The sequence below is a fragment of the Delphinapterus leucas genome, chromosome 6 (assembly GCF_059928025.1).
Source record: "Delphinapterus leucas isolate spDelLeu-1000000601 "Yukka" chromosome 6, BTC_Dleu_Yukka2, whole genome shotgun sequence".
NCBI lineage: Eukaryota > Metazoa > Chordata > Mammalia > Artiodactyla > Monodontidae > Delphinapterus > Delphinapterus leucas.
The window spans coordinates 111,471,918-111,485,863 of record NC_143134.1 but is presented as its reverse complement, the minus strand read 5'-3'; the positions used below and the strand labels follow the sequence as shown (position 1 = coordinate 111,485,863).

Sequence of the window (13,946 nt, the reverse complement as noted above, 5' to 3'; positions counted from 1 at the left end):
TTTTCTGTCCATAATTTCTAATGTTTATTTCTGGCTTTTTTAATAGAGAAAGAGAGAGGGAGAGCACACAGATTATACACTATTTCAAATCTTTTCTTGAAAATTGGTAGGGGGTTATTTATAAATAAAAAATAAGAACAGTGCTGTTCGTGTAGCATTTTGTGTTTACCAGCTGCTTTCATATATGGTTTCTCACTGGTGTCCCATAAGCCCCCTTGGAGGTAACAGAGAATTATCCTTATTTTACCAATGAAGAAAGTGAGGGTCTGGGAGACTAAATAATTTGCTCAAAGTCATGCCGGAAGTAAGTAATAGAACTAGGATGCATCCTGGTCTCCAATATTATTTCCATGATATCACGCTGAATTCTCTTAATGGAAATACAGCCATAAGAATGAATTTTGTATGGCTCATGGTCTTTCCTTCAAATTCATATCTTGAGTTTTTAAAAGATGCTAAAAAGTTGCCTAACTCAGCCAAGACCCACTGCCACTTTTAAAATACATTGAAGAGAATACTATATTGTTTTAACAATTTTTTTCTAAAATTTAGAAGAACCAAGTTATTTCTTCCCTCCATAATAGAACTATTTTAACTCTTAAATATAAGAAATCTATTTTAACACAGAGTAAATGCAATCTGGATTTAGTTCATTACATTCAAGAAAAAACTTAGCTGTCTTTTTTGGAACTACAGGTTAATGCTGGAATAATAGAATAGAAACAAAATTAAATAATTCCCTCTATCCACCTATGGCCACAGTAGGTAGATTGCCCATATCCACCATAAGTACTTAAGAATCTGAAATTCAGGACAGTCTTTAAGCTACTAATTTACACAGCCTTCAGTTCTGCCACAATGAGTTCATTCATTCATCTATACATCTTGCTAGCTAGCTAGGATCTCAAAAATGGACAAAAGCTTTTAGGTCATTCACTGCAACCCCATCGAAAGCAAAAATAAGAGGATTTTTTTTCTCAGGCCATATAGAAGAGATGGGTCCCTTCAAGCTGGTCATTTCAGAGCTGAGGTCAAACACACCATAGGTTAAACATTGATGCCTGAATGAAGAGAAAACAGGATTGAGAATGTTTCATGTCAGACAGTTGCCGATCCAAGCAAAGACGGGTTGGAAAATGGAGTCCTCTCAAAAACCAAAGATAAAAGCCAGTGGAGGTATCTGAAGAATGGAGGCAAGGGAACAGAGAGTCTCACATGGCAGGCCCGAGTGATAGAGAAGGAAGGGGCTCTTTGAAGTGCCCCATAGGCATGACTCCATTCATCTCAAAGATCAGAATCTGAACTTTACATCTAAGGCTTGTTTTGTTTGATTTTGTGTGCTTCTGTCTTTTAATTTAATATTGCTCTTAGCCTAACCAGCCTGTTCTATAACAGTGATCAGAGATAGTGATTTTAAGTAGAATGAGTCATTACAGTCATGACCAGTAGAATCACACTGGGAGTATTTGGGAAGGCTTCTTGGAAGAAATGAGATTTACTGCAGGGTGCCCATAAGAGCTTGCCATGCTTCATTTCTCATATGTTTGACGGACTCTGGCTTCTATTGGACACAGCAGTAGTGGTAATAAGCATGAATTATTGTGTATGTGTGTGTTTTTTTTAACCAGCTTATAAAGTTAAGATCATAGCCATCACTGAAGAAAATGCTTTTGTCAAGTATACCACAACCCTCCTGGATATCTACAAAGCTGGTAAGAATTCATTCATTCATTCTTTCATTCAACAAATACTTAGTCCTTACTATGTGGCAGGCATTATATTAGACACAGAGGATACAATGTGAATAACACAGCCATAGGTCCTGCCTTCATAAAATTTATATTCTATTTGAGGACACACGTTTTTTAAAAAAGGAGATGGACAAATAAACAATTATAAATCATAAGTATTATAGTTGAAACAGATGTGGAATTAATGGGGGAAACTCCTTTGGAGTGATAGCAGATGGCGTCTTTTAGGAGATGATATTAGGAGTTAGCCATTCTTAAAGGGCAGAGTAGAGGGAACCAGATGGGCAGGAGCTGGGTCATACAGCGGTTTATAAGGCATGGTGAGAAATTTGGATTTTATTCTAGAAGTTCAAAGGGAAGCTAATAAACGGTTTTAGGTAGGCAAGAAACATTTTATGATGTATGGTTTTAAAAATCATCCTGGTTTCTATTGGAGGGCACAAGAGTTGAAACAGGGAAACCAGTTAGGAGCATCTATGTAGTGCAAAATAGCTCAGATGCCGTGTGAGTTTTGATAGGATAAGTGAGCTTTAGTAACCAATACAAAAAATAAATTCATATGTAAAATAACACATAAAACACTTTAAAATATGTTCCCTTTTATTCTTTAAGTAAACTGAGCTACAAATATTGTGAAACTGCTTGTAATGATGTAAATAGTAACACAAATGATTCATTAAATCATGTTTAATCCCAAATAAGTTTTTTTTTTGTTTTTTTTTTTAAGAAACTGTCAGTGTTATTTTGCTTGACTCACTCACTCGGATAGGGGGCCCCTGTTTGTGCTTTGATTTGACAACAAGGAACCACATCAAATTTTTCCAATTGCATGTCTACTGATAGTCATTACATGACCTATAGCCTCAGTAAGTGATTTCTCCTAATAGCAGCAGTATCGTGCATGGTACTGAACACTTTCTCAGTTGCTGCTGAACTAGCAGTAATTACATTCAAATGTTTCTAGTCCTTATGATACCATGTAACATTTTCATGTATTTAATATATCTCTATTATCAGCTAAATTATAAAAACAGTTACTGAAATGTCATATTTAATTTTCCTAATTTTCTTAATTTTTATTCCCCGTCAACCCTCAGAGTTTTACAAACATCATTGACAAAGTTTCAGAATTCACAGGTTTTACAAAACTTAAAAGTTCATTATATTTTTTGCTCTTGTCACTAAAAACAAAAACACTTTCATACAATTAGTTTTTCTCTTAAATTGATATTTTATTTTGTTTTATATCAAACGACATGTCATTCTTCATTTTGTAACAGCTCTTGCTTCATTTTCATATTTCCTTTACTTATTTTTCTACGATCAGTTTTATCATTCATTCATTAATCTGTCAGCTTATTAAAGCTGAAACATTTTTTTCTTGAATACATAAAGATAGTATAGACATAATTGCTAGAATATCATAGGCAAATCACTAAAACACATATATATTCACTTTCTAAATGTTTACTCCTATATCTGTCAAAGTGAATCTATCAGACTTGATATGATTTATAAACTGCCTTTGGAGTTCTAGCACTACTGGCTGCCTGTCAAAATCCCAATATTTTTCCAATTTTTATTAATGCAGTTGTTTGAGGTCTTCACACTATTACTTAATTCTGTCTAGTGTATATTAGCTATGTGGTAGTGAATATCAAATATATGAAAACAATATCTAAAGTGATTTTTGTCTTTGATTGCATTATCCAGAGACACTTGATAGGTGATTCAGTCAAACTGAAACAGCTGGAAATTTCAGGATTTTTACTGAAGCTCCAGACTTCTCCCTGGCATTACATTTGCACCAATAAGGTGTTCATGTAAATATTTCTCATTGACACCTTTTTTCTCAAACAGTTTGATATGCTGTCCCGTTGTTCCTTCCAGTACCTTGAGTTCAACAAAACCCATTAAGCCATCTTCAAAGTCTCTAATTTTTCATTTTAAGTTATTTAAAACACATGTTATATTAAATAGTTGATTTTCTCAATAATGATTGAAATTTTATTTTATTACCTTATTTATATTTTTCAAAAAGCTGTGTTCTCATTTCAGTAGATATAAATTTTGCAATAAGTAGGACCATAAATCTAAATTGTGGCAATATGTTTACATTGGTTTTTTTGAAATGTTATCAAGTATTTCAACTCTGAAAATGTTTGATTATTTTTAACCATACACTAGAGTTTAAAATTCTGATAGTTTCCAAATTTTTCTTTGCTTGATCAATACTCTAACAACATTTTTTCTGATTTTTATTATTTCAAATGTTTTACTGTATGAAGTTGATTTGTGATGTTATTTTTTTCTCATTGATGATCACAAGTGTTCCTTATTTGAAACACGATTGCCATTCTGACAAAATAGGTAAGCGTTTAGCACTTTGATCTTTTCACAACCCAATTTTCAAGCAGTTTTTGCATACAACGTTCGCATCATAAGCAATAATAAGCCACTCCTATTTTTACTGAAATAATCAAGTGCTTTTCATTCCAGAAGTACAAATTACTTATTTTGTACCAAGTCTTGCCTGCTATCAAAAGACATTCCAGAGTGTTCTGAGTTTTCTGCAGCATCAGATTCCCAAGCTGCAGTTTTGTTTGTTTTTTTTTAAATTTTTTTGGCTGCATTGGGTCTTCATTGCTGCGTGCAGGCTTTCTCTAGTTGTGAAGAGCGGGGGCTACTCTTCATTGCGTTGCGCGGGCTTCTCATTGCGGTGGCTTCTCTTCTTGCAGACCACGGGCTCTAGGAGCGATGTCTTCAGTAGTTGCAGCACACAGCCTCAGTAGTTGTGACTCACAGGCTCTAGAGCGCAGGCTCAGTAGTTGTGGTGCACGGGCTTACTTGCTCTGTGGCATGTGAGATCTTCCTGGACCAGGATTTGAACCCGTGTCCCCTGCACTGGCAGGTGGATTCTTAACCACTGGCGCCACCAGGGAAGTCCCTGCAGTTCTCTTTTTTTATAAATTTATTTCTGGCTGCCTTGGGTCTTCGTTGCTGCATGAGGGCTTTCTCTAGCTATGGCAAGCGGGGCCCACTCCTCGCCGCGGTGCGCAGGCTTCTCATTGCAGTGGCCTCTCTTGCTGTGGAACACGGGCTGTAGGCATGCGGGCTTCAGTAATTGTGGCACACCGGCCTAGCCGCTCCGCAGCATGTGGGCTCTTACCGGACCAGGGCTCGAACCCATGTCCCCTGCATTGGCAGGCAGATTCTTAACCACTGTGCCACCAGGGAAATCCCTGCAGTTCTTTACTGATATCATTTCTTCTTTGTTCTCCTGTCAATTCAGAAGATTCATATTTATGATAGTTAAAAGGAAATGTTAAGAAAATTTTGTTATCTAGTCATTCTGGGTGTTAGTTTTTAATATATATAGATTTTGAATTCATATAAAAAAACACCACACACTTACCATTTACAAAAGAATTGCTGCTCACTAACAATAAACCAAAATAAAAACTAAACTACTTAGAATCAAGGGCAACTATGTGGTTCAAGGATAATGATGTTATTATGCTATGATTAGCGTTTCTCCTAAAGCACAGGATGCATAGAGTAGGTGAGGGTATAAATGAAAGAAAGATGAGTGATTGTTGAAACTGAGGTTAATTAATTATTCTCCCTTCTGAATATGCTTGAAGTTTCCCGTAACAAAAGGTTTTAAAAAATAATAAGCCCCCCTGCAGCCACACTGCTTACCACGACAGGGGCTGACTTGGCAAATTGTGCTGGGAAGGGTGTTTAGATGTTGCTGCAACAGGAAGTCATGTAATAATGGTCACCCGGAGAGCCTAAGAACATTAGCTTGAACTAACATGAGTACCCTAGAATTTATAGTACTAATTAAAGTTTACCATTTATGCATTACTATTATATGCTATTTAGCAACAGGTTCAGAATTTTTTCAGGATTTTAAAAAATGTTTTTCTTTATTTTTGGCTGCATTGGGTCTTCATTGCTATACGTGGGCTTTCTCTAGTTGTGGCGAGTGGGGCTGCTCTTCATTGCGGTACACGGGCTTCTCAGTGCGGTGGCTTCTCTTGTTGTGGAGCATGGGCTCTAGGTGCACGGGCTTCAGTAGTTGTGGCACGCAGGCTCAGTAGTTGTGGCTCACTGGCTCTAGTGCGCAGGCTCAGTAGTTGTGGTGCACGGGCTTAGTTGCTCTGTGGCATGTGGGATCTTCCCGGACCAGGGCTCAAACCCGTGTCCCCTGCATTGGCAGGCAGATTCTTAACCACTGTGCCACCAGGGAAGCCCGAGGATTTAATAATTAGTATGACTCTGCCAGAGTTTAATAACTGGATATCAGTCCTGAATTTATAGCAATGAATTCCCTGTCCTGGACTCAAAAAGTTTCCAGCCTAGCAGAGGAATCAGGCATGTGGAGTGAAACATTATGATAGAAATTCAAGTATAATGGAGTAAGGGGAAGACAGATACTTTTGACAAAGAGCATCAGGGAATGTTTACTGGATACTGTGAGAACTGAAGATGCGTTTAAAGATGGGTAGACATTCAACAGGCCAACACGAAGAGGAATGCATTCCAGGCAGGGAGCCAGCTTCTTGGCTACGTACTAGTTCTGTGGGAATCCCAAAGTTATCCTCCTTAAAATTTTCTAGTCTTTTGCATGTCTTGCACTTTTCTACGAAGTTGCCCATTGCCAGCTACCAAATCCTTTTTTATTTTCCTGTGTAACATATGGAGATTAATATTGTTCAGCTCTAAAGAGGTTCTTTTAATTCCTGGTTCTACAAGAGTAATAGTGAAAAGCGCTTATATATTGCTTACTGTGTTCTAAGCACTTTTCATATAGAAAAACCCATTTAATCTCACAACAGTTCTGCAGTGTAGGTTTTACGGTGATGCCCATTTTTTGGATGAGGGGTCTGAGCTTCATTTGTCTGGGGTCACACAGCCAGGAAGTGGAAGATCTGGGGTTTAGCCTGGGGAGCCTAATCCCAGAGTCTGAAGTCTTTTTTTTTTTTTTCACACACACACACTGTATTTTATTTTACAAGAGATAAATAAACTGACACCAAGCATTGTAAATGGATGACCACAACAAAGCAACAATGATTGCAATTACCAAACACGAAACACACTCACACTATGTCATAATATTGCAGAGTCCGAAGTGTTAACCACATGGACATTGCCTATAACCATTAGCCTGTCAATAGAAATTTACACTGAATAATAAATAGCCGTGAGGAACTGGAATTCTCGAAAGAGTTAATAATTTTGACATTGTGACAAGAATGTGATAAGCTTACTTGTGTGTCTCTCAGGAGAAGCTGCTGCTGAGAAAGACTCTGAAATCACCTTCATTAAAAAGACAACCTGTGTTAACGCTGACCTGGAAGAAGGAAAACAGTACTTAATTATGGGTAAAGAGGCCCTGCAGATAAAATACAATTTCCATTTCAAGTAAGTCACCAATATTTTGGAGTCTCTGATCTTCCCTCCAAAACGGAGTGCAATTTATTCTTAAACACACTGCGTGTTCTTACGTGCCCTGCTGTTAATACGCAAACCATTAGGAGCATAAATGAAATAATGTGAGTTTAAAACAAAGAACTCCTCAAAACCACCAGGGTAGCTAAGGACGCACTGAGGATAAACCAATTGAGTGCTCAGGTCTGACAGTGATCTGGGGGTGCTCACTGACCCCCCTTTACCACATGTGTTCCCTCAGTATGTTCTCAGGCTGTTGTGTTTTAAAGAGGACAGTGTTTGGATACACGTTTTATTATCTGTTTTTTAAAAATAGACATTGAAACAGATGCTGTTCCTGCCTTTAACCATGGGAGCCCCAAGCAGCTCATGATCCCCAGGGCTTAGTGGACCTTCCTGGGGAGAGACGGGTCCAGAAGTGTTTGGCCGGCAACCTGATCCCTGGGCACCTGAGCAGCCTGGCCTCAGCTGAATTCAGCTCTTCTCTCTCTGTGGCCATCATCACAAATGCTTTGTTTGCATTATTTCTTGGCAGGTACATCTACCCGTTAGATTCCTTGACCTGGATTGAATATTGGCCCACAGACACCGGGTGTCCATCTTGCCAAGCATTTTTAGCGAATCTAGATGAGTTTACTGAAGACATCTTTTTAAATGGCTGTGAAAACGCCTAAAGAAGGTCAGCTGCATCCAGTTTTCACTATGGACTCCTGTTGAAGTTTCTTCCTTTTTTTTTTTTTCGAGCGTTCACAGCTGGTCTTATTTGGAGAGCTCACTCTACTTAGAATTAGGGACACTTGCTTTTATTAGAGAACGATTTTAAGAGCAGTAACTCTCTGAAATAACATGTCCTTGGGGGGCATGGAGACAGACACTCATTCCAAGGTTATTGGACACCAGAAGCAATAAATTGGAACCCTCCTAAAACCTACCACTCAGGAATGTTTGCTGGGGATGAAAGAATAGCCCCACTGAAATGTAGTATCTTACAAAAACATGGCCTTTGCTTGAAAGAAAATACCAAGGAACAGAAGACTGATCATTAAAGCCTGCCTTTGCTTTCAAAATGTGCGAAAAAGCGTGTTATTTTATGCTAGGTCAGCTTCAACCACACAAAGACAGGCAAATTGAGAGAGGTAGAGAAAGCAGCCCGGGAGACCTGAGAAGGCCTCACCTCAGAGCCCTCAGCAACCTGAGAAGGTAGGAGACTTGCCGTTGCCCCCTCCCCTCCCGTTGCCCTCTCCTTACCCTCATGGGGACCCCTCTACTCCCCTCCCCACCCACAGCACATACTCATTTCCCCTGGAACTTGTTCTCCTGGAAGGCAAGCAACCTAATGAAGAGAAATCTAGTGGGAATCAGGAGTCCTAACCAGGTCTCTGAGCCTCCACTGGGGGGTTATAAATGAGGATTTCTAACAGAAGGCTCATTTTTAAGTGACATTTTGCAGCACTTGAGATCCTATGGAAGAATTCTCACATACATTCCCATTTAATGTATCCAGAAACTCACGAGGTACAGAAATTATTATTATCCCCATTTACAGATGAGGACTTTGAGGCTCAGAAAAGTGAAGCAATTTTCCCAGCCTAGTAAGGGGCAGAGTGGGAGACCAAACCCCAAGGCTCACTCACAGTCTAAATACATCCCTCTTCCACCTCTCTGCCCCATCCTATTGCTCGTCGGGTTTAATTTCCTAAGACCAAGTCAGGATGCAGGTGGAGTTTCTTAGATTTAGTTTAACCAGCCCCACTGAAATATTACAAGGAAACATAAACTCTGGGTGAAACGGTAACAGTGACTAAAATGCATTCCCTTTTTGAAAAATCTGCCCCTTACCAGTTAGGTGAAACTACACAAGGCCCTGCAGTGTGCCTCCTAAGTTAAACTAAGATTTTCCACTTCCAGGAACTAAGGATTTATTTTTGTTAATGTCAAAACTCACATTGTAGGCACTCCCTTGGCAAAAACAACCAGTGTGTCCAATATGCCCAAACTCTCTGCCAGCGAGGGATGAAGGGCCCCTCTAGAGCAGGCCTGAAGTGCCTCCTGTCACCTTCTTGCTGAAAGCAGGGTGGGTAGGACCACTGCAGCACCCCCGAGGCACCAGCGTCTCTGAGCCATCACATCGCCTTCTCCTTGAGCACTGTTTCAAATAGGTCAGCCACAGCGGTCTAATTAACCCACAATGCAGCTGAGCTTCCAAACATCAAAGCAGGCCTTTGTGAGTGAGCCTGGATCCCTGAGAAATCCACCAGCTCCTCTTCAGCAAACTCCTAAGTACTTAAACATACTTGCTTAGTGAGGCTTTCCTGACCCTCCACACAGCAGGGCCCCTCCTCAACCCTGCAGTTCTCTTCCAAGGCACTTGCAATTATTTACTTACTCATGTATAGTTCTTTGGTGTGCCGCTTCCTGGCTCTCCTGTGAGCTCCATGTGGGCAAGGTCTGGGTCCTTTCTCTTCACCACTGTCTCCTGTTCCTGGCACAATGCCAGACACATTCTAGGGACTCAGCAAGTGTTTGTGGATTCACCAGTGAGTGTGGGGCATCAGGAGACCCGGGTTCTAGTGTGGCTGTGCCCCTGGCAGGGGTTTGGGACAAGCCTCTTCACCTTTCTGATGGCCTGTGAAACAAGGGAGTTGAAACAGTCTAATGCCTCTTTTATCTAGAGCTCCAAGAAGAAATTTTATAATCTTATGAAACAGAAAACAAGACTACGTGGCATGTAAGCACCCAAATGTTAGGTATGTATTTCTTCCTATAAATGTGGAGGGAACTCAGAGACGTGAATGAGTATGTGAGTTGGAGGAGCTTCCAAAGGCTTCCTGGAGATGGACAGCAGGATTTGGGTAGGTAGAGAGGCACAGGAGGGTCTTTCTGGTTGAAGGAAAAAGCACAAGGCAGGTTTCCACTGGGGGTAAGCAAGACAATTTAGGTGGTAAATAGTTATATGCTTATTTTAACATGTATTAGAAAACTATACAACGAGCACAACAAAGCCATGATATAAAATTCTCTTTGAAAATAAATTTATTTGTCAAAAAGTCTATTTAAGGAGTTTTTAAGTAAATAAAAGTATAGGTTGTTCTTAGGGCAAAAATCATGAGGTTGGCATGTACATACTTGAAGTTTAGGAAACCCTGTCTTAAGAAAATATGTGGAATTGAGAACCAGCCAAGCTTAAAGCAGGGAGCTTGACTCCTTATTTCTCAGAGAGGGGTTCTAAGCCAAAGTCATGCTCCAGTTTACTTTCCAGCCCCTGTGATGCTCATTTATTCAGCAACACCCAACAAATATGTACTGATGGGTCATCGCAGGTCAGGCCCAGTTCTAGGAGCTTGGTACCTAGATCCTTGCCCTTGTGGAACTTAGATTCCAGCGGCTGGAGACGTGCGGTAAATAATAAAGTCAATAATTAGGGGATTGACCTTGAATGTTGGCAGGTCATAAGAGCTGTGGGAAAAAGAAAAAGCAGAGCAGACTAGGGGAGATTGGGAGTGGTGGAGAGAGGGGTTGCAGCCTAACAGAGCGGTCAGGTCAAGGTGGGCTTCAGTGAGAAGTGAGACTCGAGCAAAGACTTGAAGGTGGTAAAAGAGTGAGCCATGTGGTGATCTGGGGGGGTGAGTGTTCCAGGCAGAGGGAGCACCTAGTGCCCGAGGTGAAAACAGGAGAACGCCTGGTATGTTCCGGGAAGAGCAGGAAGGCTGGCGTAGCAGGTGCAGACTGAGCAGAGGGGAAGTAGGTGGAGACAAGGTCAGAGAGGTCACAAGGACAAGATTGTGCAGGCCACGGACAGGGTGCTGGTTTTACTCAGAGGGAGAGGGGAGTCACTGCAAGGTTCGGAGCAGAGCAGTGACATGGTCTGTCTTACCTGTTAGGAGGATCATGCTACTACTCCACTGACAATGAGGCAAGGGTCAAAACAGACCAGTTAGGAGGTTACTGCCGTAAACCAGACAAAAGCTGATGGAAATTCAACAAAGTTGAGTTTATGGAGCTTCTCACTCAATGGATGTTAGAAAGAACTTGTTATAGGATTTGGGCTTGTGATGGATTATTTGGGGAGGGTTCAGGGAAGTGGGCTTTGCTCTGGGATGGATGCTGTCGGAAGCAGAGGTAATCCTATGATTGAGTGTGTTAATTCTTATCTAACTGGGAAGAAAAGAAGAAGCAGTCCCTCACATTAATCAGGAAAGGGGGATATTTGGTCATTCTTGCATTTCAGATTATATTCTTGTTTTATTCTCTGCTCAAACATGATTATGGAGCTTTTTTTTTTTTTGGTCTTGATCCATTTTGTCTGATGCCGATGTTCTGTGACATCAGACACAGAGAACACCACAGCCTGGCTCTGAGAACCAGGCCAGCTCCAAGGGACACTACCAAGGGACACTAAGGCCCAGCTCCCAGTCTAGCTCCCAGCTGTCAAGGGCTACTCTCCCCTTTCACAGACCCTTCTTCCTAGAAAATGCATACTTGGGACTTCCCTGGCAGCCCAGTGGTTAAGACTCTGCGCTTCCACTGCAGGGGGCGCGGGTTCAATCCCTGGCTGGGAAACAAAGATCCCACATGCCGCGAGGTGCCGCAAAAAAAAAAAATTTAAAAAAAAACATATGTGCACACAATGGACAAATCTGCATACTATTTCAGAGGCCCCTTGCAAGTGCACACATTGACCTCATGACTGAAAACCTCTGTCTCAGAGCTGGGAATTTAGCAGCCAAATCTGGGAGGTTCTCAGAGATACAAAGAGGAAAACCTGCAGCCTAGGTTTTCCCTACTCCTGAAATCAGACTGATTCTGTGAGTTTAGTGTGATGTGAGAAACGTGTCACCAGGGGCACGATCTTTAATTTTGACTGGAGATTAAAATATCCCTTTATGCCTCTGAATCAGAAAGAAAGGAAGAAAGGAAGACAGGAGGAAGAAAGGAAAAAATGAAGGAGAGAGGGTGGCGGGTGGGAGGAGAGGGGAGGGAAAGAGGGAGGAAGGGACGGGGGTTTGTTTAAAGATGAGAACTCCATTTCTAAGAACCTTCTGGATTCTTCTTGGTTGGCAGGGTCCCCACCCTGACAGACATGTTGGCAGAAACCGATCCATTCCTTGGAACATGGTGTCCACTCCTTCACTGTTTCCATCATTATAATCAGATATGTGTGTATTACGTACACCATCATGAGTTATATAACCCTCAAATGTCCAAACCAGGAAGGACCTGGGGAAACAGGCCCAGAGGAGCGGCTTCCAGTGGTCACAGCTCTGCACAGCGCAAGGGCTGGGACACGAGCCCGGGGCCTCTGACTCTGAGCTCAGTGTTCTTTCCACCACACAGGTGGATGGAGGTTACAGGGAAATCAATTTGGGCTCCCTGCAAAGAAGCATTTCCTTAGAGCCAGAGCTGTTCAAAGATAGACTAGGCTCTCTAGGAGGGACCAGGTTCCCCATCACTACCACTGTCCAGGAATGTTGCAGGAGCTCTCAAGGTAGGAGGTTGGCCCCAATGACATCCAGTGTCCCTGCCACTCTAAGAGGCCATTAGCAGAAAGGAAAACATCTCTTTTCCTTCCTTACACCTCCATTTTCACATCTGAAAAGAATTCCCACTTCAGAGGATTTCTGTGAGACTTAAATAACACAGGTCATGCACATAAAGCGATGAGCACAGGGCCTGGCACGATAAGTGTAACTTGCCGTTGTTAATAATACAGCCCTGGCACATGCTAAGTGATGAATTCAACAAAGTTCTTGCCTGGCGTCATGCTGGTTGCATTTCGTGGAGTATTCTGTTGACATATCACACCCATCCTGTGGTGATTGTCATCATCCTTACTGTTAGGAAGGAAGCAGCTGAGGCCCCGGGAGGCTCAGTAATTTGCCCCAGGTCTCATACCTTCATGAGCAGTAGGGCCACAACTCAAATGTGCATCTTTTGGGCTCTGGCAGCCATGCTTCAGCGTCTGAGCTGACCGCCTTCTCACACACGGGAAGGGGAGGAACATGGTCATCGTGTAATCCTAGCAAAGTCTCCGCCTCCCTGGGCCTCAGCAATGAGCGTGTTCATTATAGGCTCTCTAAGCTGTCCCTGTGCTAGGACCACAGGTGAGGCAGAGTGAGGCCGACGAGGGCTCTGGGGACAGGTACTGGGGCAGTGGGAGCACTGGCGTTGGTGTAGGAAAATGAAGGAAGGTGGCATCAGAGAGAAATTTCATAGATTTGCAAAATGTGTCCTGAAATCATCTTCCACGTGGATATAACACAATTTGTAAAACTCTGAATTGACAGGTCCTCCTACCTCCCCTCAAAAGACTCTAATTTGCCAGTAGAGTTGAGGTTTTTTTCCTTTGTGAGCCTCCTACATAGAATCATAAAATACTGATGATAAAGATTCCCTAGAGATCATCTAATCAAACTCTCCCCATTTCACAGATGAGGAAAAAGGCCAGGAAAGAGCAGGGACTCTCCAAGGGTCCCATGTGGGAATCAGGGCTGGAACCAGAGTGCCAAGCTCCTCTTCCCCATATTAGTGCCTGGTGTCTGCTCCCACCAGCTGGGCCTAGGGGCAGACGGGCAGAGACCAGAGCCTGGCGGGTGGGGCCCAGGGCTAACATTGCTAGCAGATGAGATGAGAGAAATCAGACCTGTCCTGGAAAGAGTGATTCTTCTTTGGCTGTAGTTGTGTGTGTGTGTGTGTGTGTGTGTGTAAAAGACAGACACAGACAAAGGAGTGGTTACT

At 42.0% G+C, this 13,946-nt stretch overlaps 1 protein-coding gene across 1 annotated transcript in view; it reads left to right on the top strand.

Annotated features, from left to right (window-relative positions):
* Nucleotides 1-8,428, top strand: part of C5 (complement C5) — a 78,812-nt gene extending 70,384 nt beyond the window's left edge. The window contains exons 39-41 of the mRNA XM_022578863.2: nt 1,629-1,712; nt 7,046-7,184; nt 7,747-8,428. Coding sequence (XP_022434571.2) covers nt 1,629-1,712; nt 7,046-7,184; nt 7,747-7,885 — 362 coding nt within the window. The 3' untranslated portion in view covers nt 7,886-8,428. The remainder of the gene's footprint in view (nt 1-1,628; nt 1,713-7,045; nt 7,185-7,746) is intronic.
* Nucleotides 8,429-13,946: the final 5,518 nt, after the last annotated feature.